General features: G+C 38.3%; 3 protein-coding genes across 4 annotated transcripts; 2 read left to right on the top strand and 1 right to left on the bottom strand.

Annotated features, from left to right (window-relative positions):
* Positions 1–394: 394 nt before the first annotated feature.
* arg (arginase) lies at positions 395–25,223 on the bottom strand. The gene is made up of 5 exons (XM_089263802.1): positions 24,945–25,223; positions 24,591–24,794; positions 24,318–24,504; positions 4,018–4,117; positions 395–2,684 (listed from the first exon to the last, which is right to left on the bottom strand). Exons 1-5 carry the CDS (start codon positions 25,135–25,137, stop codon positions 2,316–2,318), a joined length of 1,053 nt encoding a protein of 350 aa, XP_089119928.1. The 5' UTR covers positions 25,138–25,223; the 3' UTR covers positions 395–2,315.
* LOC108656328 (endoplasmic reticulum-Golgi intermediate compartment protein 2) lies at positions 547–2,308 on the top strand. The gene is made up of 3 exons (XM_018108354.3): positions 547–771; positions 845–1,642; positions 1,710–2,308. Exons 1-3 carry the CDS (start codon positions 651–653, stop codon positions 2,090–2,092), a joined length of 1,302 nt encoding a protein of 433 aa, XP_017963843.1. The 5' UTR covers positions 547–650; the 3' UTR covers positions 2,093–2,308.
* On the top strand, positions 8,155–15,181 carry elav (embryonic lethal abnormal vision). Of its 2 annotated transcripts, XM_089263795.1 has the most exons (3): positions 8,155–8,448; positions 10,378–10,650; positions 12,775–15,181. In XM_089263795.1, coding segments are annotated over exons 2-3 (1,524 nt in total). In that variant the 5' UTR covers positions 8,155–8,448; positions 10,378–10,649; the 3' UTR covers positions 14,298–15,181. The 2 variants fall into 2 exon arrangements, with proteins under 2 accessions (XP_089119921.1, XP_089119920.1); XM_089263794.1 differs by lacking the exons at positions 8,155–8,448; positions 10,378–10,650 and adding an exon at positions 11,367–11,722.
* Positions 25,224–25,983: the final 760 nt, after the last annotated feature.

Genomic DNA, 25,983 nt, shown 5'->3' with positions numbered 1-25,983 from the left:
GTGCGAGGCAATTCAAATTGATTTATTTGTAAGCACCTGTTGCTAATATTTAATTAGTGAATGAAAACAATAGTATATTATATTCAAACATAAGTTACGTTATAAATAACACTTTGGCAAAAAAGTGCATTCAAATTCATATATTTCATAATTGATTGCACCATCAATTGATGATAATTGAAGAAATTTATTCAACAACATTTTTGACTTGATTGCATTTTCCGAGTTAGTCGTACGATTTCATATTTAAAATCTTAGTATAGTGCTTTTGGTGCATCTACCGCTAACGTATTGTTATTGTCCCCTGTGGGTGGCAACGTCCGCCCCTTGCGTCATCGATAACATACCGATAATAAACAGACTACAAGCCGATATATCAACAATCCAGCCGGCAACGGCAATAACTTCACATATATTTTTACAATAATTCATATTAAGCCGGAAGTTCATACATTTATAAACGGTTGCGATCAAAAGGCGATTTTTAGTTAATTGTAACTAATTTAATTTAGGCGATAGCGTGCGCAGATCCGGCGCTGAGGGAGAGTAAACGTGGGGGGGTACGTGGCACTGGAGATGATGTTCTGAATAGCTGACAATAAACAATAATTAGTCAATTATAATAATTACGACGTGTAGCATTTGCAGCTATGAGTGCCACGCTACGTTACCGCGGCGATAAAAGCAATTTGTTAGAGTTTGCCAAGAACTTGGATGCCTTCAAAAAGGTGCCGGAGAAATATACGGAGACCACAGAGATTGGGGGCACACGTGAGCAAAATGCATTGATTCCCTCACTCTTGTCAGTCGATTATACTAATAATTATTATTAAATTCTTTACAGTCTCGCTGCTAAGCCGGCTGCTCATTGTGTATCTGGTTTACACGGAGCTGCGCTATTATTGGAATGAGACGGATATTATTTACCAATTTGAGCCAGACATTTCGCTGGATGAGCAGGTGCAGATGCATGTGGATATTACGGTAGCCATGCCGTGCGCCTCGCTTTCTGGCGTCGATCTGATGGACGAGACGCAGCTGGATGTCTTTGCGTACGGCACGCTGCAGCGCGAGGGCGTCTGGTGGCAAATGTCGGACGCGGATCGCCGTCACTTTCAGTCCATGCAGATGACCAATCATTATTTGCGCGAGGAATATCACTCTGTGGCTGATATACTCTTTAAGGACATACTACGCGAACGGTCGCTGCCCAAGGAGAGCGAAGCACAGTCAGACGCTGCGGCACCGCCGCCGCCGGGTGCACTGCAGCAGCTGCAGCAAATTTCTCAGCTGGAGTCCAAGTATGATGCATGCCGGCTGCACGGCACATTGGGCATCAATAAAGTGGCCGGCGTCCTCCATTTAGTGGGCGGTGCGCAGCCGGTCGTTGGCATGTTCGAGGATCACTGGATGATCGAGTTTCGCCGCATGCCAGCAAACTTTACGCATCGCATCAATCGCTTGAGCTTCGGCCAATATTCGCGTCGCATCGTCCAGCCGCTGGAGGGTGACGAGACGATCATACGGGAGGAGGCCACCACGGTACAGTATTTCATCAAGGTGGTGCCGACGGAGATACGGCATACGTTTAGCACCATCAGCACATTCCAATATGCTGTCACCGAGAACGTACGCAAGCTAGGCAAGTGCTGATGCAGTGCATCCCCATGTTCTTCCATCAACTCCATAACTCCATTTACCATTTACAGATGCGGAGCGCAATTCGTACGGCTCGCCGGGCATTTACTTCAAGTACGATTGGTCTGCCTTGAAAATTGTGGTCAGCCACGATCGTGACAATTTGGTGACATTTGTCATACGGCTCTGCTCCATTATATCGGGCATTATAGTCATCTCTGGCGCTGTCAATGCGCTGCTGGTGGCCATCCAGCGGCGACTGCTGCGCACGTTTGCGCCGCAGCTCTATCAGCGCTTACCGGGCGCCACTCCGCCCCCGCCAGCCCCACCGGCGCCAATCAGCAGCGTGCCAATGCCCGCCAACGACCTGCTCAACACGGCCAACCTGATGGCCAATGTGGATATATCCGCCTATCTGCCAACAGCCATGGCGGCCAACAAGTCAGACATCTAGCCGGGCCACACTCGCCCCACTCGCAATCTCCGTTCAAAGCACTCTCAATGAATTCACTCTCTTCTACTAGAATGCCACAAATTTATTGTCTCATAAGATTAAGCAGCAAAAGTGAATTTTACAATTGTACATACTATATATTACTATTAAAAGAAGAACACGCACATACATATATATTTCATAATATATATCGATATATGCGTGTATATGTGTAAATCGTGGTTTACTGCTCGTGCCCCAATATGCCCGTGTCCAGGTTGCTGTAGTGCCGCGCACCCGACCGCCTGTAGCCGAACATGCTCTTCAGTATCTCGAGGGCCGAGTCCACTGTGGTGCGCACATCCTGCGGTGTGCCCAGTTTCGGATTGATCTCCACAATATCCATGCCCTGGACACGCTTGGTGTCGCGCAGCGCCTCCACAATGCTGATGCCCTCGCGCAGCGTTAGCCCGGCCCGGACGGCGGTGCCCGTGCACGGCGCCACATTGCTGTCCAGCGCATCGATGTCGAAGCTCACGTGGATCTTGTTCTGTGTGTCGAGGGCGTCCAGCGTCATCTCAATGACCTTGGGCACGCCCATGCGATCGATCGACTGTTGTCAGAAAAGAAATTCATGCATAATTATCATTTTATTTATATTATGTATGGCTACAGCAAATGTTTTTAATTTTTAAATTATTTTAATAATTTAATTTATTTTTTAAAATTCTTTTATAAATAAATTTGTTTTTTTTTTTTTTTTTTTTTTGACGGTTGTCAATAATTATTATTTGGATATATGTGAAATGTCTTCATTAAAAAATTAATAAAATAAAAACATTAATTATAAAAAAAAAATCGTTAATAAGAATCAATAATGAGTCAACTATATAATCAACATTTCACTCTCATTCATGAACAATATGGAATTCTTATGTATTATAATTAGTATAATTTGTATTATCGTTATTATTATTATCAATGTTATGCATAATTATTATAGAAAGACTAGATATTTAGTGCATATATACATATTATTTATATATACTTGATCACTTGCTGAATCATCGTTTGCATGATCTCAAGATGACGCACTGTTCATGGCATAACTGAAACATCAGCTACTAGTTAGCTTGGCGCTAAAGCTTCACTCTAACGGGACTCAAAGCTCAGCTCAGCTCAGCTGCATTTCGATTGGCGCGACGATCATTCGAACGCCATTTGCCAAAAACAGAACCAAGTACAGCCAACGGAGTTATTTCTCTTTTTTTTTTCTTTTCTTTTCCTTATTATGTTTTTTTTTGTTCGCTTTGGCACATTTTGGGCCGAACTAATGAGTTGTAATAAATTTGCAGCTCGGGTACATTTAGCATTAAACCATTTTTCAACAGACGTCGATTTAGCACGAGCCATAAATTAAGGCTGGCAACAAGGACACGCCGGATACGATGCGAACGGATGTGGCCGGTCACGTATGTACGTGGCAACAACCACCGATCGGAAGTTGACAGCGCGAATGTAACGTAAAATTGGGATGGCGGGGGTACGAGCACGGGTACGGGTACGGGTACGTGTACAGAGGGAGGTAGGTAGGGACTGGCAGTCAGCTGGAGGGTAGGTGGGCAGCTAGGGAGTGCCCTGTAACTTTGCCGGCTGCAGAAGGGTGCAACTAGATGCGATTTTTCATACCATACCGACAACCCCTATAAATGCCGAGCTTACATTTACAACACTTACACACACACACACACACGCAGAGTGAGGTAGAGTGCGAGAGAAACTAGAGCCAGAATTTGGTGTGTGCGTAATTCTGTTGAGGCTCTCACGCACGATCGTCATTTGATACTCTTGGCTACCGACAAACCGGAATTTTAAAATGTTTTACAACGGCCACGTAAAGCAGGCCCGAAACTCTGTATGCGTGTGTATCCATCCGTTCTACTTACATCCATGGCATAGTAGCGTATTCCAAATTTATTCAATATGAACGCCTCGTAGGGGTCAATGTCCCTCAGGCCAATGTAGACCAATTGATCCTTCGACAAACTGAAATTAGTCACAAAGAAAAGAATTGAATATCAGAAAGAGACAGAAAACAGAAAGAAAGGAAGACAGAGAGGGAGAGAGCCTGTTAAGGAGATTGTGGGTAGAGGTAAGGAGAGAAGGGGAGCACAGCTGAAATATGCCTGAAGCCCAACAACAGCACTGCGCTTTTAGGCCATGTTTAAGCTGGTGGGGCATATGTGTGAGGTTATGTTGTTTCTCAGACTGGAATAAGTTAGAAACAATTCCTTGATCTCAGAAACATTTGAGAAAAAGAGAGAGCCGGCAGGGAGAGGATAGAGAGGAAGACAACGAGCGACCGTAGATCACTATCAACTTGGAGAAGAAGAGGGGGTTGAGAGAGAAGAAATACGGAAGAGAGTAACGAAAGAGACTGAGACAAAGTGGAAATCAAGACAAGGAGAAAGAGCAGAGTAGAGACAGAGAAAAGGAGGAAGAAACTGCTGAGAAAGAGGGACAAACTAAGTGGGAATGGAAAGAGAGAGAAACTGGAGTGAAGGAGAGAGAGAGAGTGGAAAAATAGAGGATGGAGTGAAATATAGAGACGGGGAGGCAGAGAATGATTGAATGAGAATAATTATGAAGAGAGAGACAGAGAGAGAGAACGAAGAGAAAAAGAGATTTAGAGAGATAATGAGAAAGGTAGGAGAGAGAGAATGCGCGCTATTTCTACTAAATTGTTTACATCTAATCCCAGCTTAGCTTTTAATCTCATGTAAACTAAACTTGGTCTTTTTTCCGGAATATACAAAGTTGTTGGGGACTTAAATGCGACGGACAGAAAGGAAATAGGGAAGTAAGAAACGGAGAGGGCGACTTTGGTAGACGGATAGGAAGAAGCAGAAACGAAAACACATGCCACAATCAAAATGGCACTGCAGCATATCCTGCACCCCTCTGCATGCTGCGTGCCAGTTTCTCACCCTCGGCGATCGGGAGCGAGCGAATTCTCGGTGTCTTATGGTAATTTTTACGATTATTATTATTATTATTATTATTTTTGGGTTCGGGAGAAATTGCATCTGTCGATCGTGCGCTGTGCAGCGAGACGTGCAAAGTTGAAAACACCCTGAAGGACCCTTATGTAAATGTAAATGTGCCCGAGGCAACTCACCTCACTTCCACAGCAAGGGAGGGGGATGTGTGGCCGTCTGTCTGTCTGTCTTTGTGTGTGGCTCTGATGAATCAAGCCATAGCTGGGACCCGTTTGGCCAGTCTGATCCTGCCGAGCCGTAGACTGATTGGTGCAGCGCCTGCAGCAATGCTGGATATTGTTTTTAATTTTGTTGTTGTTGTTGTTTTTCTTTTTTTGTAAGTTGTTGTTTGTTTAAGTTCTGAATCAGTTAAGGGTGCGCCTCTTGTGCTGCAACCCCCAAATGAAAAAACAAAAATCAAGAGAAAATATTGATGTTCTTTGTTTCTGTCATCTTGCGTCCGCTGCTTTTTTAATCCGGCTTTGTTGTAATATGCGCCCAAGGTGCTGGGCACAATGCGTTCTGTTGCCGCCAGAGCCAAAGGATTAGGCTTACTCTTCTGCCCATTCTCATTCCCTTTCCCTTGCTGTTCCCCTTCCCCTGCCACTGTGCCGTTTTGTATTCAACGGGCCAGAGTCGCTGGCATTTGGATTTTGTAAAAGTCTGGCAACATTGCAAAACTGCTGCATACTGCGTGGCGCCGGCATTGACCAAGAGCGGGGGAGAGAGAGAGAGACGAGCTGAAATCCAAGCACGTGGCCATAGTCTACACGGCGAGCACCCACACAAACACACACGCACATACGCACACACGCGCGCACACACACTGACACATGGTGAACGGCAGAAATTGGCGCAAATTAGCTATTATCACAAAAACTTATCGTCATGGAAATAAATACCTATGTGTGTGTGTGAGTGTGTGAACGATTTTTGAATGTGAAGGGTCACATGGGTTACCTCTGAGGCATTACTATGTATACAAAATATATATATACATATATATAAATGGTTAGTCTTATATTAAATTTTAATTGATTTAATAAATGTAAAAAATACTTATTTAATATTTAATTTTATACTGAAATTGCTTCAAAAATACATTTGTATTAAATATTGAATAGTACACAGAGATACAAGTAGTTAAGATTAAAACAAATACAATTTGAATTACAGAGCTTTATACATAAATATACATCGAACGAATCCTAAGTTAATCCCGATTTACCCAAGGCACCTAAAGCATACGAAATATATTTATCTCCTATAGCCCTAGTGCCAGTACCTAATAACTGTCTTACAGTACTTGAACATGAAAGTATATCAAGTATATAATCGAACTGAAAGTAGCTAGGAATAAAAATAAAATATTAAATAAAGTATTCCTATTTAGTCCTATTTAATTTACATCCACTTTCATATGAGACTCTAAAAAATGACTCCTTATATTTCTATACATGTGGGATTATAAAATTCTATATATATTAGTATACATATATATTAGTAAATATATACATGTGCATTTATATAAATTATGCTTATCTTGGCCAGGATACGGCAACGGGCGAGCACTTGCACGTCACCGATCAGTCTCGTTTGGCCACCCCACTTTGGCAACGACAATGGCAATGGCCATGGCAACGGCAACGGCGCCGGCTGACCGTCTGGCAACCCAAATCTCGTAAAAACCACCCTAGCTGTAAAAAGTTGAGTTACATTTTGATGTTTCGCGAGCGACGACAAAAAGAATAACAATGTGTTCACTGTGTGTAAATTGGAACAGACAGGCGGCGGTATATTTGTAATGTTGTGCCATACAAATCAGCACATGGTAACCGGTGGCCAGCAGCAGCAGCAGCAGCAGAACAGGAAGCACATATACACATACATATACATACATAGAATATGATGAATACAAGCGCAATTAAGCACACGCACGCATTCACGCTTGCCAAAAACCCAGCCCATGTCGAACGAAACACTCGCTAGACAGGCGATTGCCATCGAGTTAGGGGGTGTACGCTGTACAGAAAACAACCCCAGCGTTGGTGGTGGCAGTGCAAAACAGGCACAGACACACACAGATGCAGCAAGCATGACAAACAGCCCTCGCGGTTGGCAAGGATAATGTGCAGGCAAAGAAAGAGACACGGAGAGAAAGAGACTAGCCAGCACATAAGCTGCATCATAAAACGGTTGACGACCTCATATTGAATTTTACTTTTTTTTTCATTTCAAGAAAAAACAAAAAAAACATAAAAATAAGAAGAAAACAAAAATTGTAATATTCGAAAGTAGATTAAAATTTAAATTCTAACGCAATTTTGCCATTCACTCAATGCTCTGTTGTGCAACATTCTGGCAACACTTTTTGGATAGTTTGCGGGCGACTGTGGGCGTATGTTTGACATGCTTGCTAGCATACATACATACATACATACATATGTAGATATTTCCAGGCTGTTGGAACGGCACATCCATGAACACCGCCATTTTGATTTTTACTCACGGGCAAATGTATTGTATTATTTGGTAATAATTCTTTGGGCGCTTAAATTTTAAATGTTGGGAACTATGCCCCTGCTACATAAAATATATTTTGCCTGACCATATTTGAATAAACCGCGACCATTCGGAAATATTGATATCGTAAGGAGAATCCCTATGGCCAATCACCCACCAATAGCACCCGGGTTAACGAAGTTAGACGATTTTCCAGAGAAAGGAACCGATTACCTGAGAGAGTACACCATTCGGAGAGTAAAACTCGTATTGAGCATACAAAATACGAAAACAAATCAAGAAAAATAACAACAGCAACAGCAGCAGAAGCAACAACAACAATAATAATAAGAAAAGAAAAAAAAACGGTCAAACTCGCTTCCCCTTGATCATACGTTCTGAGTGCTCTCAGTCTCGCTCTCGCTCTCGCTCTCGTTTCGTACAACTCAACACATGCACATATGTGTGTACGTACTACGTTGCGAGTATGCGTATGTATGTATAGTCGTATGGGGTAGCAAGCTTTGTGTTGGTTGTGCTCGCATTCGCGTAATTTTCATTTCTACGCTAGACGTTGTCCGCCGCAGTACGTTTAAATGCTCGTGTGCGCTGCCTCAGCTCGTGTGCTCAGCTCATTTTGCAATTGATTTTTTATTTTTTTTTTGAAAAAAGTAATGAAAATACCGACAAGAGTATACAATTGTTTAAACAAAATATAAGCATTGCCATAGAAAACTACGTGAAGTGAACGGTCAAAAACAACAACTAGAAAATACCACCAAAAAATTCTCATCATCAACAACAACACAACAGTAGCAGCCGCAGCCGCAACAAAACGTAAGAGTACCGTATAACATCGACAAAAAAAAAAAAAAAACGCTACCAAGAAATAAAATGCTACGAAAATTGCCAAACGACCACTACGCGCTGCATAATTGTGCAATTATATACACATGCATAAATATATATGTATTTTTTTCTTGTGTGTGTGAAACAGTTTGATATATGCATGCTAAAATGCAAAATTACAATATGCAATGGGTATGGAGGAAAAATGTGGGCAAGACGCACACACTACGGCAGCGCCAAACAGTTCAACAAACTCAAAAGACTGGCAAAGAGGCAAACAAACGATCAGTGTCGGGGGTCGGCAGGGCTGGAAGACCGAACAAATCAGTAGTAAAGCAGTCGTAGTAAAAGTAGTAGTTTGTTTAAGTTGTTGTGCGTTCAAATCTACTGCTAAATGCCGCAGTGCTGCTGCGACCACAATCATTCTTTCTCTCTCTGCCTCTGTGCTGTGTATCTGTAAAACGGTTTTCCTATGTGAGTGAGTGAGTGTGTGTGTGTACACTGCTGCTGTGTCTGAGTAGCTGTGTGAGTGGCAAAAAGGGCGCAGCTAGCATATCGATTTTATGTGCAGAAAGAGAAGCAACCATTGTAAGCCGACAACTACAACTACAGCAGCAGCGAAGGCAAATAGTAGTAGACTTGGAGCACACTTCATTTTCCATTCAATTTTGCTGCAGTGCCAGAAAGCGATTACTGAAAGCCGGCAGCTAAAGTTTTAAAGTAGGAAATTATAAACAAAATGTTAGTTGTGGCTGTGCGTGTCTATTTTTTTTAAGTCTATAAGTAGTAGAATTAGCATTTGCTGAGAAAGCGTAGTGTTTTGTTGCCACAGCAACACTTAAAGCTAAACAAAAAACATGTAGTTCGCGGAACAGCGAGAATTGCGCGGAAATACAAATTAGAACAATTTTACAGCAAACGCTACAGCAGTGTATAGTTCTATATTTTTGGTGTGCACTTCGTTTTTAATTTTACTTGTTTTTAAATTAAACAAGAACAACTAGCATAGTGGAAATAAAAACGAAAGCAGCGCGTGTTTTAATTTAATAAGCGCGTCGTCTAGCAATAACAAAAAACTTATAGATACTAAGTGCGTCTGTGTGAGTGTGTGCGCGAGTGTATGTCTGCTAATATATACATATATGTATATGTGTGTGTGAGTTTGTTTGCAAACATATTCATTTATATGCCTGCATACACACATTCGTAAAGTAAAGTAAAGTATGCATGTTTTTATGTAAAATAAGTGCGTTGGCTCTAATGCAAATGTATGTATGTGCATATAAACAACAACACGCGAAACAAGAACAGCAACAACAACAATGCAGGGAAATGCTATACATTGTATAGCTAGCAGACTAAATGGCGCAAGAGAGAGAAGGAGAGACGCGGTTGGTCGTTCGCGCTCAGCACGCTTCGCTCTCTTCCCAATGGCGTTCGCCATAAATTAGCACAGTGGCAGAGCCGCAGCAGCAACTGAGAGATACTGTTATAATCATCAGTATTATAAAAAAAAAACAGACAAACGCAAAATTACAATAACAACAATGGCAGCAGCAGCGGCACAGTACGAAATTGTGTAACAAAACATTTGCGTCGATTTGTTTTAAATAGTAAAATATGAATTTATACATGTGCACATAGACACACATTCATTTACGCATGTATTGTGTATATACGCTGTCTGTGTATTTGCATGTGCGCAGAATTGGGCAAAAATTTATACCTTTTTGTTCATCTTTCTGTTCTCGCTTTCGTTGTTGTTGTTGTATGTGCGGTTGCTTGGGTTTTGAAAAATCGATAAAATCGATAAAGACGATAACACCAACGCCCAATGGCAGCAACATATATGCAGTTATATTTACCGCTTCTTTTGTTTTTGTTTTATCTACACTCTTTTTCATACAACAACATTAGACGACGACGACGACTACGTAAACGACAACGGCAGCGTTTGTTTAATTAATAGCATCAAAATTGCTGCAATTTAATACAACAGCAACAACAAAAACATATCCTGGATAAATTGAGAGCATTGTCTAGCCGACTGCTGAATAACAGTGAGCAGCAGTAAGGGAGAAAGACGAAATCAAACGGAGTAGCGCCGTGTAGAGCGCGTGCGCGACAACAAATCAAAGCAAATCAAATTTGTTTGGTAAACACAAAATAGCAACATTTTAACTGAAACAAGTGAGTATATTTTCAACATATCTACATATACCTGTGCGTATGTAAGAGCATACACATTTACATATATCTATAACTGTATATGTACACATAAAAGAAGCGAAAAGGATGAGCGGGCATATTCCAGACATTTTAAAATCGCACGCAGTTCATGGTGTGGGTGAGGTAGTTAGTGAGCAAATGAGTGCCTGTGTGCGTGGGCTGGTGTCTGTCTGTATGCGTGTTTGATTTTGTTTGACCTTTTGACTTGTATGTGTAACATGCGAGAGACGCTGTCAGGCCAACAGCAACCACCCAATGTGCAAGTTCACAGATCATGCAACAGCAGCCGTTGCGACGATAGCGTTGCCAGACAGTTCGAATGAAAATAAGCAACGTTTTGTTTGTTCCAGATAAAAGGGGGGTGGCATTGTTCTGCTGTATTTAACCCTCAGGCGAGTCCAAGCTTACGTTTTGTGCATGCATATGTGTGAGTGGTAGTAATTTTTGCAAAAGCAATATTACACTTTGTTGTTGGCTTTAAGGGTTGCATATGCAGGGCGGGTGGGTTGCACGGTAGCACGTTCAACGTCGGATGCTCATTTTTAGTTACAAACTTTTTTATTCCTGGTTTTTTTTTATGGTTGCCTTTCGGCTTTCGTTTTCGTAAGGGGTATGTCCTGCCACTGTGGGAAGTAGAGTTCGTTGCCGTTGCTGCTATGCGTGTGCGTATATATGTATATGTTCATATATATATGTGTGTGTATTACATAACTGGGTTTGGCCGGGTACATTACGTGCTTTGTTACAATTTACAACAACAACGACAAGAAGAAGAGCATCAGCAGCAACGATGTTAACGACAGCCGGAACAGGAGCGGTAATAGGACGAAAGACGCTAACGCCAGCATAACACGAATGCCTTGTAAGGACCTGCGCTCAGTAGCATCGCGTGCTTGCGACGCAGCGGGTCTCGCATCGGCATCGACATCGGCAACGACAATTTCGAAAAAGCTCAACTTAATAAATACAACAACAAAAAAAGAGGAGCAAAACTTCCAATCAGTGAAAAACTCCTTTTCCCACGCAGTTGTAGGTGTGTTTGTGTGTGAGCTTGTGTGCGTTTAATGTTAATTATTGTGTGTGCTTGAGATTAAAAACGCTCTCTTGGTGGCTGGCTCGTGCACTAGCACTGGCTGTCTCTGTCACTCTCAGTGTCTATCTCCCTATCTCTGTCTGTCTCTCTCCCACGCCCGCTCGCTCGCTCTGTTTTTGTGTGCGTGTGGCTGTTTCTACTTGTGTTTGTGCGTGTGTATGTGTGTGAGAGAGGCAAAAGTAAGTTTTGAACGAAAGTTTTTCGTTAAACTGGCCCGCTAGATGGCGCCAGTGTGCATGTTCTGCATTGAATGTGTCGTCAATAACTAACCGAAATCAAATGCAATAAAAAAGAAATGCTTCGGCTTGTCGAAGTTCAAATACCCTTGCAGCCACAGTAGTCGCACGCTAAGTGCAAATATGTATATACTGACAACTTGTAGATATTTAAATTTAATCAATTTGATATGTGCAATATTTAAATTGAATTAATATTGATTTAGTTTTGGTTTGTGAATGGAAACTGTCTATACGATTTAATTACTGATAGAATTTTAGTGCAAGTGCAAAATGAATGAAACAAAAGTAATATTTAAAGCTAGTATGAATTTAATAAAGTTATTAGTTGATATAGTTAGTTTTGTTTTAGAAATTAATTAATTACTAAAGAAATCTTAAAGAAATTAAAAAATGGGAATAGATATAAAGCGTGTTTCATTATATTAAAGACAGGATTTAACGGAAATTGTAAAGCTAATGCTAGACATTAAAGAAACAAACAAATTCTATTCACAGGGTATCCTGACCTGCTGCAAGGGTATCCTGACCATTTTATTATATATTAGTTAAGAGAGGGTACCGATGAATGGGTCCAATGGGGTCTATTTAATTTCTAAGTTAACTTGAAGTAATCGCTTCTAATCCACTTGACTAATGGTTTAATCTTGACATTCAATCCTTTCCATTTTCTATGTGATCCGTCTGTGTTGCATCTGCCCCTCCCCCACAACGAACAACGAACACAATAACAACAATTGATTGGAAAACTCACAGTGGACTTTATGATGGCTAATACGGGCGCCACCGGCGTGGAGACACAGGCGCAATTGATGCAGAGCGCTGCCGCGGCCGCTGCCGTTGCAGCTACAAATGCGGCAGCACCGGTGCAGAGTGCAGCGGCCGTGGCCGCCGCCGCCCAGCTGCAGCAGCAGCAGCAACAGGTGCAGCAGGCCATACTACAGGTGCAGCAGCAGCAGACACAGCAAGCGGTTGCCGCAGCAGCCGCCGCCGTCACCCAGCAACTGCAACAGCAACAACAGGCCGTCGTACAGCAGGCCGTCGTGCAGCAGCAACAGCAGCAGGTCGTGCAGCAACAGCAACAGCAGCAAGTACAGCAAGCTGTTGTCGCCGTGCAGCAGCAGCAGCAGCAACAACAGCAGCAGCAGCAGCAGGTCCAGCAACAGCAGGTGCAGGTGCAGCAGCAGGTCCAACAGCAGGTGCAGCAGGCCAACACGAACGGCAACTCGGGCGGCGCCCAGAACGGCAGCAACGGCAGCACAGAGACGCGCACAAATCTGATTGTGAACTACTTGCCACAGACGATGACGGAGGACGAGATCCGTTCGCTGTTCAGCAGCGTGGGCGAGATTGAGTCGGTGAAGCTGATACGGGACAAATCGCAGGTCTACATCGATCCGCTCAATCCGCAGGCGCCCAGCAAGGGCCAGAGTCTCGGCTATGGGTTTGTCAACTATGTGCGGCCCCAGGATGCGGAGCAGGCGGTGAATGTGCTGAACGGCCTGCGTTTGCAGAATAAAACGATTAAGGTGTCGTTTGCGCGTCCCTCGTCGGATGCCATCAAGGGCGCCAATCTGTATGTGTCGGGCCTGCCCAAGACGATGACCCAGCAGGAATTGGAGGCGATCTTTGCGCCATTCGGTGCGATCATCACATCGCGCATCCTGCAGAATGCCGGCAACGATACGCAGACCAAGGGCGTTGGTTTCATACGCTTCGATAAGCGCGAGGAGGCAACACGTGCGATCATCGCGTTGAACGGCACCACGCCCAGCAGCTGCACCGATCCGATTGTTGTGAAATTCTCAAATACGCCCGGCAGCACCAGCAAGATCATACAGCCCCAATTGCCCGCATTCCTCAATCCGCAGCTGGTGCGACGCATCGGAGGCGCCATGCACACGCCAGTGAACAAGGGACTCGCACGCTTCTCCCCAATGGCCGGCGATATGCTCGATGTGATGCTGCCCAATGGACTGGGAGCTGCTGCTGCGGCGGCCACAACGCTGGCCAGCGGACCGGGCGGTGCATATCCCATATTCATATACAATCTGGCACCCGAAACAGAGGAGGCGGCCCTCTGGCAGCTATTCGGGCCCTTCGGTGCTGTGCAATCGGTGAAGATTGTGAAAGATCCCACAACGAATCAGTGCAAGGGCTATGGCTTTGTCTCCATGACCAACTACGATGAGGCGGCCATGGCCATACGTGCTCTCAATGGCTATACTATGGGCAATCGGGTGCTGCAGGTCAGCTTCAAGACCAACAAGGCCAAGTAGACTGCTTCTGCTCTCTGCTCTCTCCCTCTCTCCAACAGCAACAATAGCAGCAGCAGCAGCAGCAGCAGCAGCAGCAGCAGCTACAGTAAACCCTGCCAATTCACCATGAAGGAGCAGCAAATAGGAGTGCAAGTACACCCACACACATACACACACCTACACACACACATACACACATACTTTTCTAGTTGATACACAGAGAGAAACTTCACTTATACATATATAAATATGCATGGTCTTAAGGCTAACTAAGCGCAACAATAGTGTGTTTAACACACACGAACACACACACATACAGAGACACACGCACACACACACACATACTACAAACAACTACCATGCGAATGAAGCAAGCAAAAAAGAGAAACCGAAAACTTGAATTTTTTTTTTTTTTGGAGCTCTCCTTCGGCTTCACGTCTAAACAACGAAATGACGGCCCACACAGCGCCGGCCGTTGCAATAGCGAAATTCTTGTTTAGCATTAAGTAAAAAGTAAAAAAAAAAAACAAAACAAAAACAAAATACAAATCTAAACTAAAGTAAACTAAACATTAAACAAAAGAAGATAATTACGATGATGAAGAAGAAGATGATGAGTACGTGTGTAATTGCAATATATAAAAATTAAACAAGCTGACGAAAAAGCAGCTGCAGTCAAATTAGTCGCAAAAAAAAAAAAAAAACAAAACAAAAAAAAAACAAAGAAATCAGCAAAACAACAATTCTAAGATTTAATTAACCAGAATTAACCTAGCAAAAGGAACATAAACATTTTTTAAAATTATATAACTAAGTAAGCAGCAATGAAATCTTCCAGTAACAAAATGAAAAACAAAAAACTTTTCTATATAAAATTAAAAAAAAAAACAAAAAAACAAAACAAAGACAGCTAAGAAATGTGTGGAAAAGAAACAGAAAGGCTTGAAAGATTTCGAAACAGTTCATTTTTCTCGCAGTGTAGACGTCAGTGCCGTTAGTTTTTGAGTTTTCCAAGCGAAAAAAAAGTATTAAAGCATAAATAAAAATAAAAAAAAAACATTAAGCATAAAAAGAACACAAGGAGGCTGCTACAGTATTAAAAACAAAAACAAACAAAAAGAAAAAACAATATATATATATATATATATATTTATGTATATATATATTTATACATTTTTAATGTTTTGTGTTTTTTTTTTAACCTTAAATGAAATGAAACAATCGAAAACTAACGGCCGACCCACACACGCATACAGTCAAACACACACACTCACACACACACACATATAGAGAAAGGGCTAGAAATCTAGGGACAAGTGTGCAAAACGGAAAGGAAGTAGCAAGCATGGACGATGAATATTAAAGCAAAAGAGAAAACGCAAAAGTAATACAATAATTTATGCGCAAATTTGAAACGTTTTACTAAAGTAAATAATTGTTAGTGAATATTATACTATAATATTTATACACACACACACACACATACACATACACATACGTATAATTATATATATATCTATATACATATATATTCATATATGTATATATATATGTATATGCCTATGTATGTATATAACCAAACACAACACACACACACACATATATATATAAATATATAACTTATATACTTTATATAATGTATAGTTCAAGCCAGAAAGTAAGCAGCATAAAAACAATTTGCTAATATTTTTAGCGTTAAAACAAGAGAAAGCCTAGCACAAACGAAAAAAAAAAAACCAAAAACAAAAACTCAGTAACTAAATGGAAAAAACAAAAAAAAAAGAACATTTTTTATATGACAAAAACTTTGAGAAAAAAAAGCATTAGCAAAGCGTTTTTCTAGCTATGTAAGTAAAAAAAAAAAACACACACAGACACACACTTTTTGTTAAAGCTTCATAAAACGAAGAAGAAGAGGAAAACAACTAAAATTAAAATTGAATGAAAAATCGCGCAGTTAAGTAAAGCACGCTGTGCACAATATTGTAGCACAGCACTGTATACAATGGCATGCCATGCAGTAAAACAGTTACACACCAACACACATAGGCAGACCGCTACGTACTTGTGCGTGAGTCATGCCGTTGCGTACAGTGGCATGCCATGCAGTGTGTATACAGTGGCATGCCATGCAGTGCATACAGTGCGATAACAGTGAAATTAAGCACACTTGCACGCTGTGCTCAATAGTGTAGCACCTCACTGTAGACTGTAGTGACATGCCAGGGGCCATTTGCCATTTATACGAACAGTGGCTTGCCGTACAGTGTATACAGCAGTGGCGCATTGCATGGATAATAATGAATGATGGAGGCTCCTTCAGGGAGCTGTTCATGTCCGGTCCGTACGTTTCAATGAATGAATGATCTATTTGAAACTCTCTAGTTTCCAACACCCGCTCCGACGCCTCCTCGCCTCCACCCCGCCATCACATCAAATTGTGTTTTGCGTTTTATCAGTTTGAGCAAATTTTGTTTTGTTTTTTGTTTTTTTTTTCTTGTAACTTGATTTTTGCGATTTACAGTTAAGTTTGAGTTTGAATTGAATTTGAATTGGAATTTGAATTTGAATTTGAGATTGATTAATTCGAATTGTGTTTTGTTTGATTTCTTTGTTTAATTTCGATTTACAACAACTACAATAGCAACAACAACAACAACATGAAGAAGAAGAGTGCGCTCTCGTAGTGAATTAGCCATGCATATTTATTTAATGTATATTTAACCAGAGAAAAGTAAAAAATTCAAATATGTTTCTAATTTTCACATTTATTATCGACATTAAGCGAACCCGATCTGTCAATAATGATTTCTTTCTTTATAGTAGCTACAATATCTATATATATATATATATCCTAGGTCTAGTTACAATTAATTTATAACAATTATAAGTTGAAAAACACACACACACACACATTCACACTCACACAGACACATGAAGAAATACCTTAACATGAGAAAAATCCTTAGAAAAAGCAAAAATATTTCTAATCGAACTGGCAACTGGAGAAAAGTTTATGTATAAAAGAACAAGAAGAGAAAATAATATTAAATAATTATTTTACTTTTTTTTTATATAAATATATACATATTATAGGGCAAGAACAAAGGAAAAGCAATTTCTTTATTTTTGTTTGAACAAAATTTGCAACAAGAAATCTAGTCAGCAAACTAAGGTAGAAAACAGAAGCAAAAATACAAATATTTTCAATATATATATATATAGAAAATCAATATATATATATATATATGTTTCCTTAGTCGTAGAAGAAGCAGAGCGACCCCCAAATACTTTTAGTATATTTAGAGCAGGCAGAGAAAAAAAACTTCTTAAGCAGCAACACCAATACTATGAAAATACTAAAAAAAAAAAAAATCAAATTCTAGCTAAAATTTAAGCATAGCAAAATTGATTATAATTAAAAAAAAAAAAAAGGAAGAGAATGAGATACTAGAAACTGTTCAATACTTTTTTTACCCACATATACATACACACACACACACACAGCGAAATTTCTCTTTATTTAGAGAATTTCTTTTCTTTAATTTTCTTATATTTTTTTTTCTTGTAATATTAAAATATCCAAAGATTTATTGCTCTTTATAATTAATTATAATTATGTAAACAGAAGAAGAGAAAACTGAAGTTATATTATGTAGTACCACCCAGTCCCCCCCTCCCACCTCCCGCCATGCGAGACACAACTGTACTCCTCTTGTAATACTTTGACGAAAGTGAAAAAAGAGCGAACGAGGCAGCGAGGGCGAGAGCGAGAGCGAAAGCTTCAACTCCTTCGTCCTGTGCCCCTTTGGCTTTTGCATGCAACTGTAACGGAAAGCGACATACACTCACACAAACACACACACACACACATACAGAGAGACACCTTAATTATTAAGTGAAATGATGTACTTGATTTTGTTTAACTTATTCATCAACAGCTTAATAACTTTATATTTATAGTATATGTTTAATTTGACTTAAAATTAAATTAAATTAAATTTTTCCTCTCTATATTATTTTTTTTTTTTTGTCATATTTTCATTATAATTATATATATGTAATTCTAATATTGTGCAATAGTTTTAACAAATGCAGCCGCAGCAGCAGCAACAACAACAAAACACATGCATCTCAGCTAAATTACAATTATAATTTCCTTAAGATAAAAACATGAAGAACACAAAAAAAAACTTGAAAACTAAAAATGAAAAATGAAAAATGAAAAAAAAAAAAAAGAAAACGAAAATGAATATGAAAATGAAAAGGATAAACTGAAAGAAAAGAAGTGAAATCGAGCAAAAATTATTTATGTTTATGTAATTTAAATATGATTCAACAATATAAATAATTATTTTTTCGTGTAATTTTTTGTATTTAAGTAAATTTGATATATCTATTTATACATATAACTTTTATCTATATATATACACACATATATATATACAGATAATTTTTTTCGTAAACTTAAGTGAAACTGAAGCAAACAAACAACAACAAAAAACAAAAAAAAAAAAACATGAATATTATTTATTGTATTTTATAATTAATTTAAATTCAAATGCAAAAGGAAAAAAAAAATAAGAAACTTTTTCGATTCGCATACAAAAGAGAGAAACAAAGAAACACCAAGCGAAGAGAGCGCTTTTCTCTCTCTGTCTGTATTTCTCCTACTCACTCACTCTCTCTCTCTCTCTCTCTCTCTTTCTCACACACATTGAGATATAAAGAAATTGTTTCGAATTTCGATGTAATTTCAATAATTTTGATTTAAATTTATCATTTTTGTTTCTCTTTTTCTTTCAAACACACACACACACACACACACACACATGAAGTGTATATGTATGCGTATCTAATATACATATACAGATAACTTTAGTGTTTGTTTTTTTTTTTGGCAACTTTTGTTTTCACCTTGATTTTGATTATGTTTATTACTCATTAAATTTATATTTAATTTTATGATTTTGATTTTGATTTTTTTTTTTTCGAACAAAGCAAAGCAAAACATAATAATAATTATTTTTGAATAAAAAAAAGAACACTTTTTGTTTTGGTTTTTAATTTCTTTTTATAAAGTTTAGTTTTTGTTCGTTATTTTATTTTGTCTAATGTTTTTCTCTCCCCCTCGCTCGCTCGCTCGCTCCCTCTCTCTCTCTCTCTCTCTCTCTCTCTACTGTTCGTAGCTGCTTATTATATATAGATATATATTTATATATGTATATATTATAGACTGCATTCCAGTCCAGACCTAAAGCTAGTCAAGACAAGAATTTATTGATCTCAAATGCTTGGAACATTCCCATTTATTTTTGTTTTTTTTTAACAATGCTGCCAATTGCCGTATGCCGCCCTTTTTATGGGCGTGTCTAGTCAGAGCTTGAGCAAAGCTTTAAAAAAAAAAGAAACCCGTCTCTCCCTCTCATTTAACTGCCCATCTCTCTATCTCTATCTCCATCTCTGTCTGTCTCAGTCTCTACGAACAGCAATTGTTGTTTTTACCAAATGCGATATTAAGAACTTTTGTTTTGTGTGCAACCGAGAATTAATTTGATTTTAATTGAATTGATTATAAATTAAAATTATGATTAGTTAGAATTAGTCTTACGCTTAATTATCATATAAACTATATAGTAATATGCGCTTATTATTTACTTTATACAGACACATAGAAATATATATACGTACATCTATGTATGTATATATGTATATGTATGTAAACACAAGAAATACCAAAATACCAAACTAGAATCGCATAACATAATACATAATATATATATATATATATATGAATATATATATATAGATTATGCTGATTACAATGATGATGACGATGACGATGATGATGATGATGATGATGATGAACTATTTAATTTTTTATTAACGTATTTATATCAATTACTTAATAATATTTATCCAAACATTTCAAATGATATTTCAAACTAAACAAACAAAAATGGAAAAGAAACAAACAACAAAAAATATATATATATATAAATAATAATTAATATTATAAATGTATTTGCAAAATATATGATTATGAGTTTTTCTTGCTTTGCATATCAAAATACACAAAACTTGCTTCAGTTGAGTTCAGTTTCGGTTGGTTCTCTTCATTTCACTCATTCATTTCGTTCAGTGTACTTTGGTTTGCTTTCCTCCTCAGCTGCTAACTGTGTACCTCTGCTCCTGCCCTATCTCTTTCTCTACCTCTCTCTTTCTTTCTGTTCCTTTATGTATATTTCCCCTTGGAATTTAGTTTCGTTCTTCGTTCGAATTCCGTTTGAATTTTGTTTTCTTTTCGTGCAGTGTACTTTGTCTCACACACACAGCCCACTATATTTCTCTCTCTCTCTCTCTCACACACACACACTCACACCTTTTCTCCAAATTGTTTCAGTTGTTGTGCTACAATCTCCAAAAAAAAATACAAAAAAAAAAAAAAAGAAATACCACAAAGTGTTCCGTGTTTATACAACTTATGTAAGAAGCGTATATGTTTTTTTGCGCAGTGTTCTTGCCAACTTGACTTGATTTCATTTTGTTTTAGTGTATAAGTAAGCCAAGAGCAAACACAAAAAAAACAAAAAAACAAAACAAAAACCGTTTGATTACGCAATTTCTCGCAGTGCATCATTTCATGCGGATGTTTTGGATGGAAAACATTTTCTGTTGGTTATTCTTTCTCTCGTTTCCCTTGGTTGGTATCACGCCCAGTTTTCAGTTTGTTGTTGTTGTTGTTGTTGTAGACGAATTTTTTAATGTGCTTTTTTTCGTTGTTGTTGCCCGGTAAGTAAAACAAACGAATCAAGTTGATGCAGCAGCAGCAAACTGAGAGAAACACCAAAAAAAAAAAAAAAAATAACACGGCTAAAACTTACTTATTTATTAAAAATAAAAAAAAAAAATGAACAAAAACAAAAATATAAACCAGAAAAAAGAAACCAAAGAAAAAACAACAAGAAAAAAAATACAACAATTACATTATCCAGGCTAAATATAATATAATTTGATTTGCTTTCCTCTGTACAGCGTTGAATATTTGAATATTTGATTTTCCTCAATAATAAACATCGCCCATGATGAGTTTTGACTTCAACAATAATGGTTTTTTTGTACTCTCTATTTTTTTCTATTGTAGCTAACCACGAAAAAAAAAAAAACAAACACTTAAAAAACAAAAACTAAAAAAAAAAAACAAATTAAAAAACTAATATTTAAACCGAGCCGAATGCATATTTCTAATTTGTTTCTTTCTCTTGATTTATTTTCAGGCGTGTGTTGTTGTTCGATTTTTCAATTGAATTTGACATTTAACATTTACATTAATTACATGTTTAACTTTCAATGAGTTAATTAATTGCAACAAAAAAACAAAAAAACAAAAAAAAAGAAAACCAAAACATAAAAAGATGAAAACATAATAATTACTGATTGTATATGATTATATGATTCATTCGATATTAATTGTAATTACATACTTATTTATTCATGCCAAACATATACACATGTATACATATGTATGTGTGAGTGCCAGTGTATGTGGTGTGTGTGTGTTCTTTATTGTATGTGTGTGAGCGTATATCCTTTGTTGCTGTGTACATACACACATTCACATAGACATACATAGTTGTGTAACATACAATCATACATATTCACTCACACATACATACACACATTATATACAGACATACATACACACACGCACACTAGTTCGCATTATAGCACACTCACATACATACATATCTATAAATATATATATGTATCACACACACCCATACACCCACAAACACACACCCACAAACACACACACACACACACACACACACTTATCTATTGTAATTTCCCTCATTTCATTACAGTTAATCAAGTAAAAAAAACACACACAATATCTTAAACTTATAAGTTATGAAGGAAACTTCGAAAAAAAAAAAGCAAATCCCCCAATTCCACGAAAAATATACATATATTATTAACCTCATCATTTTAAGAACTTTAAGAAAATATTAGAAAGTAGAAATATGATTTAACTTAAATATTATTGTTGCTAGAAAAAAGTGCAAATTTCTTGTTTTTAACAATCCATCAAAGTCGAGGCACTTCATATAATTTGCTTTCAAGTATTATATCCAACAATGTTCAATGTTTCAACAAATTCGAGAATTTTATTTGAAGTTCAATTTTTGAATAAATCAATTTTTAATTTGTTTTTGATTTAGAGCTTCAAGCTAACTAAAATCAATGTTAAACATCATGAACAAAGTGTAGGATGTCTCGCTGAGCACCAACAAAAACCACTGAACCACTGAGCCACCGTACCACCGATATTTATTTTGTGCGTAAATCCTCTTCAAGTACAAACATAATAGTATAATTTAGCTTTACTTAAGTTTAACATTCAAATATATGATCTTGATCTCGAACGCGATCTATCTTGTTGTATTCGGTGTATTCTGTGTTGTATCAAAGACCAAACACACACACACATATATATATATCACTTGATTTTTTTCAGTGTAATAATCTATTTGTTTTACTCCAACACACACACACACACACATACCTGATCTTAAACTCCCCCCTTTCTCTCTCTCTCTCTCTGTCTAATGGTAAATATTTATGGTTTTAATATTTTCATCGGTTTTCGATTTGGAATTATCGATTATTGTGATCAAATAATTTTAAGTTTCATACGAATCATATGAATTTTATCCGTGCTACTTATCTATTATCTATATATATGTATGTAAACAGAGGAAGAAGAAGAAGACGATGATGAACAATCAGAGGACGAGCACAACTTTAACCGTTAAGCTAGAGATTTTTGAATTTACGGTTTTCGGTTTGGATTTGATTTGATTTGTTTTGTCTCTGTTGCACCAGCACCAACGCGATGCAAACTGAGTGGATTCATAGATTTTTCGAATTCTTTTTCGTTACATTTCTGTTCAGTAGACATAGGGCCTAGGTCACCCATCCAATACGCTCTTCCCGCAATATTATGCACCAAAATAGATCAAGATTTACGTTCATTTCTTCGGTTTCGATTTCAAAATACTTTTCGGATTTTTCGGTACGCTGAGCTGTGAATTGAGTTGATTTGTAGATTGTTTTTGCCATATATCTATAGATATATATAATTATATTTATATATTTATTTTGAACTTTTTTCATTCAATTTTCATTTATGATTGACGTAAATTTGTTTATTTTTGATTTTATTACTTATTTATTTGTTCTTGTTCTGAAACACACGTCATAATCGATGTAAATTTACTGATTATATTATTTTTAATTATTTATATTTAGCTCTTGGTTAAAAATAATTTCTTATCATTTGAGAATTACGTTTATTTTCAGATTCTTCTGGATTCCGTTTCTAATTTGTTTTTTTCTTCTTTTTTTTCAAATATCTATAAGATATTTCTATGGCTAGGTTCCTAAGTCAATGAAACATAAACTGCCAAAAGGTTTTTTTTCAAAGAAATGTTTTGCAACAAAAAAATATAAAACATAAAATTAAAACAAGAGAAAAGAATACTAAGTATATGAAAAAATATATAAAACAAAGACTGAGACCCAAACGCAGCTCAACGCAAATGCAAATGCAAGAGAAAAGACAATTAAATGATAGAAATTAGAAAACAATGTTATGAAAGATAACAAGAAAATAAGTAAACAACAAACAAATCAAAATCGAAAAAAAATCGAAAACAAAAATCAAAAAACTTAGTACGTTAAGTGAAACAAAAACTGTGATAAGAAAACTGGCTTCCAGTTTCAATCAAAGATAGAATATAAACTAACTTTTAAGCTAGCAAGGCGAAGTGGAAGGAGAAGTAGCAAAGCCGACATACATACATACATACATATGTGTTGTGTTTAGATGTAAGCCGTGTGCTATCGATAGCCAAAAGCGATGGCAATGATAAGCGTAATAAAGAAAAGTAAACAGACTGACAAACTGTGAACAAGATATGTTAAGAGGATAATGATGATGATGATGATGATGATGAGGAGCAGAAGCAGCGCACTCACCAATTGGGCGCCACTTTGTCGAGGGCCGCGTGCTGCCAGGTGTTGCGCAGCTCTCGCAGCAGGAATGAAACGGGCATGCCATGTATGTTGCCCGACTGCGAGGTGTTGTGCAAATTGATATCCGCATGCGCATCGATCCAGACCAGCGAGAGATTCGGCGTGTGCTGCAAGTGACCCGCCACGGAACCTGCCGGCAAAATAATCGGTAAATCAATGCAATTCGAATTTTCAGTCTGGCAACGCTGGCTGCCATTGCCGCCAGTTGGCGCTCACCGAAGCCGATGGCATGATCGCCGCCAATTGTCAAAAACTGTGCGTTCTGCTGCAGCATCACCTGCACCTGCTCGATCAACGCCAAATTGCAGGCCATAAAGTCCGCATAGTTGCGGATGTGGTAATAATGCTGGCGCTGCTGCTGCAGCAGCGTCTCGGCGACGGCGTAGTGCAAATTCCCATAATCGGTGATGAGCAGGCGCTCTGTAATCGATAAGCAACAACAATCGATAATAGTAAATAAATGACAGTTGAAAAAACAAAAAAATGAAAATTCGGTTGTTTTGCATTTTGATTGTTGACTTTGGTTTTCTTTTCTTTTAGTTTTTTTTCTTTTCAGCTGTTTGTGCTCACCGTCGCTGTTCTGCAGCACCTGACGCAGGTTGCTGTCTCGCAGCAGATCGGGCGCCAGTTCCACGCCCTGTTTGCCCTGCCCCTTGGCAAAGGGCACACCGATGATGCCCAGCCGGGTTTGTTCCCCGCTCGCCGCTGCGCTGAAACAGCGTCCCAGCGATTTGACTGATGCTAGCTGCCGCCTCCACCACATGATCGCGATCTATTGTGTGTGCTGTCCGCTCGGTGACAATTGCCAACTGAGCTCACTTTCGCCCGCTGTCAACTGTCGCAACGGCTACAGAGCTTCGACCTGATGGACCTGATAAACGTCCCATCTTAATGACAATTCCGCAGCGCTCCGCTCTGTGCCGCCGGCCCAGCGTCACGCATGTAACTGATAGCGCGCGATAACCTTGATCCTTGATATACATATGTAGATAGATGTAGGTATTTATGTGTACTTTGTATATTAAAGCTTGCTCCACCGTCACCTACGAATCTGTGCAAGCCCGATTTAGCTTTGAGCGCTTTTGTTTACTTTGCTGTTGGACAACGGCCTGGCGATTGGCGATCTTTTACAGGGTATATGTCCTTCTATATGTCACTCAACCATTTCGTAATGCTATGAACGCTCAAAGAGGAAGGCAGTCTTGGAGGATAATTGAGACATTTACTAATCTTCTGGGAGTTTTAACTATATAGGTGGTTCACTATAAACTATTTTTTTAAGCCTCTTTCAAAATATATTTAAAAGAAAATATTTTTTCTGAAATGGTAATTTAGGTAGAATAAAATATACCATAGTAGAATACTATTTTAGGTCTTATAATATACAAAATATTCAATATTATATTCAAGAGCATAGTATTCTGATTATATATATTAAGATCAATGAAGAACCATTCCAAATTTTTGAGAGCTTAGATGAAAGACGTAGAAATCGATATATTCAAAATAACCGAAACCTATAAAAGCTGTTGTATAATCTTTATAGATAAAAGTCATTGAAATCTGAACAAATCCATAAATCAACTTGACTTAGCGCATTACGCTGTCG

Source organism: Drosophila navojoa, chromosome X (assembly GCF_054131105.1).
Source record: "Drosophila navojoa isolate 15081-1374.11 chromosome X, UAZ_NAV_1.0, whole genome shotgun sequence".
Taxonomy (NCBI): domain Eukaryota; kingdom Metazoa; phylum Arthropoda; class Insecta; order Diptera; family Drosophilidae; genus Drosophila; species Drosophila navojoa.
This window is presented reverse-complemented; position numbering and strand designations above follow the sequence as displayed.

Excerpts from the sequence above, each read along its gene's own strand:
- LOC108656328 (XM_018108354.3), top strand. The coding sequence starts at position 651 with ATGAGTGCCACGCTACGTTACCGCGGCGATAAAAGCAATTTGTTAGAG. Across the intron at positions 772-844 it reads CACAGAGATTGGGGGCACAC|TCTCGCTGCTAAGCCGGCTG; the intron begins GTGAGCAAAATG and ends AATTCTTTACAG. Across the intron at positions 1,643-1,709 it reads CGAGAACGTACGCAAGCTAG|ATGCGGAGCGCAATTCGTAC; the intron begins GCAAGTGCTGAT and ends TACCATTTACAG.
- elav (XM_089263794.1), top strand. The coding sequence starts at position 11,545 with ATGCCTTGTAAGGACCTGCGCTCAGTAGCATCGCGTGCTTGCGACGCA. Across the intron at positions 11,723-12,774 it reads CTTTTCCCACGCAGTTGTAG|TGGACTTTATGATGGCTAAT; the intron begins GTGTGTTTGTGT and ends GAAAACTCACAG.
- arg (XM_089263802.1), bottom strand. The coding sequence starts at position 25,137 with ATGTGGTGGAGGCGGCAGCTAGCATCAGTCAAATCGCTGGGACGCTGT. Across the intron at positions 24,795-24,944 it reads GGTGCTGCAGAACAGCGACG|AGCGCCTGCTCATCACCGAT; the intron begins GTGAGCACAAAC and ends TATCGATTACAG. Across the intron at positions 2,685-4,017 it reads TACGCTACTATGCCATGGAT|TCGATCGATCGCATGGGCGT; the intron begins GTAAGTAGAACG and ends TTCTGACAACAG.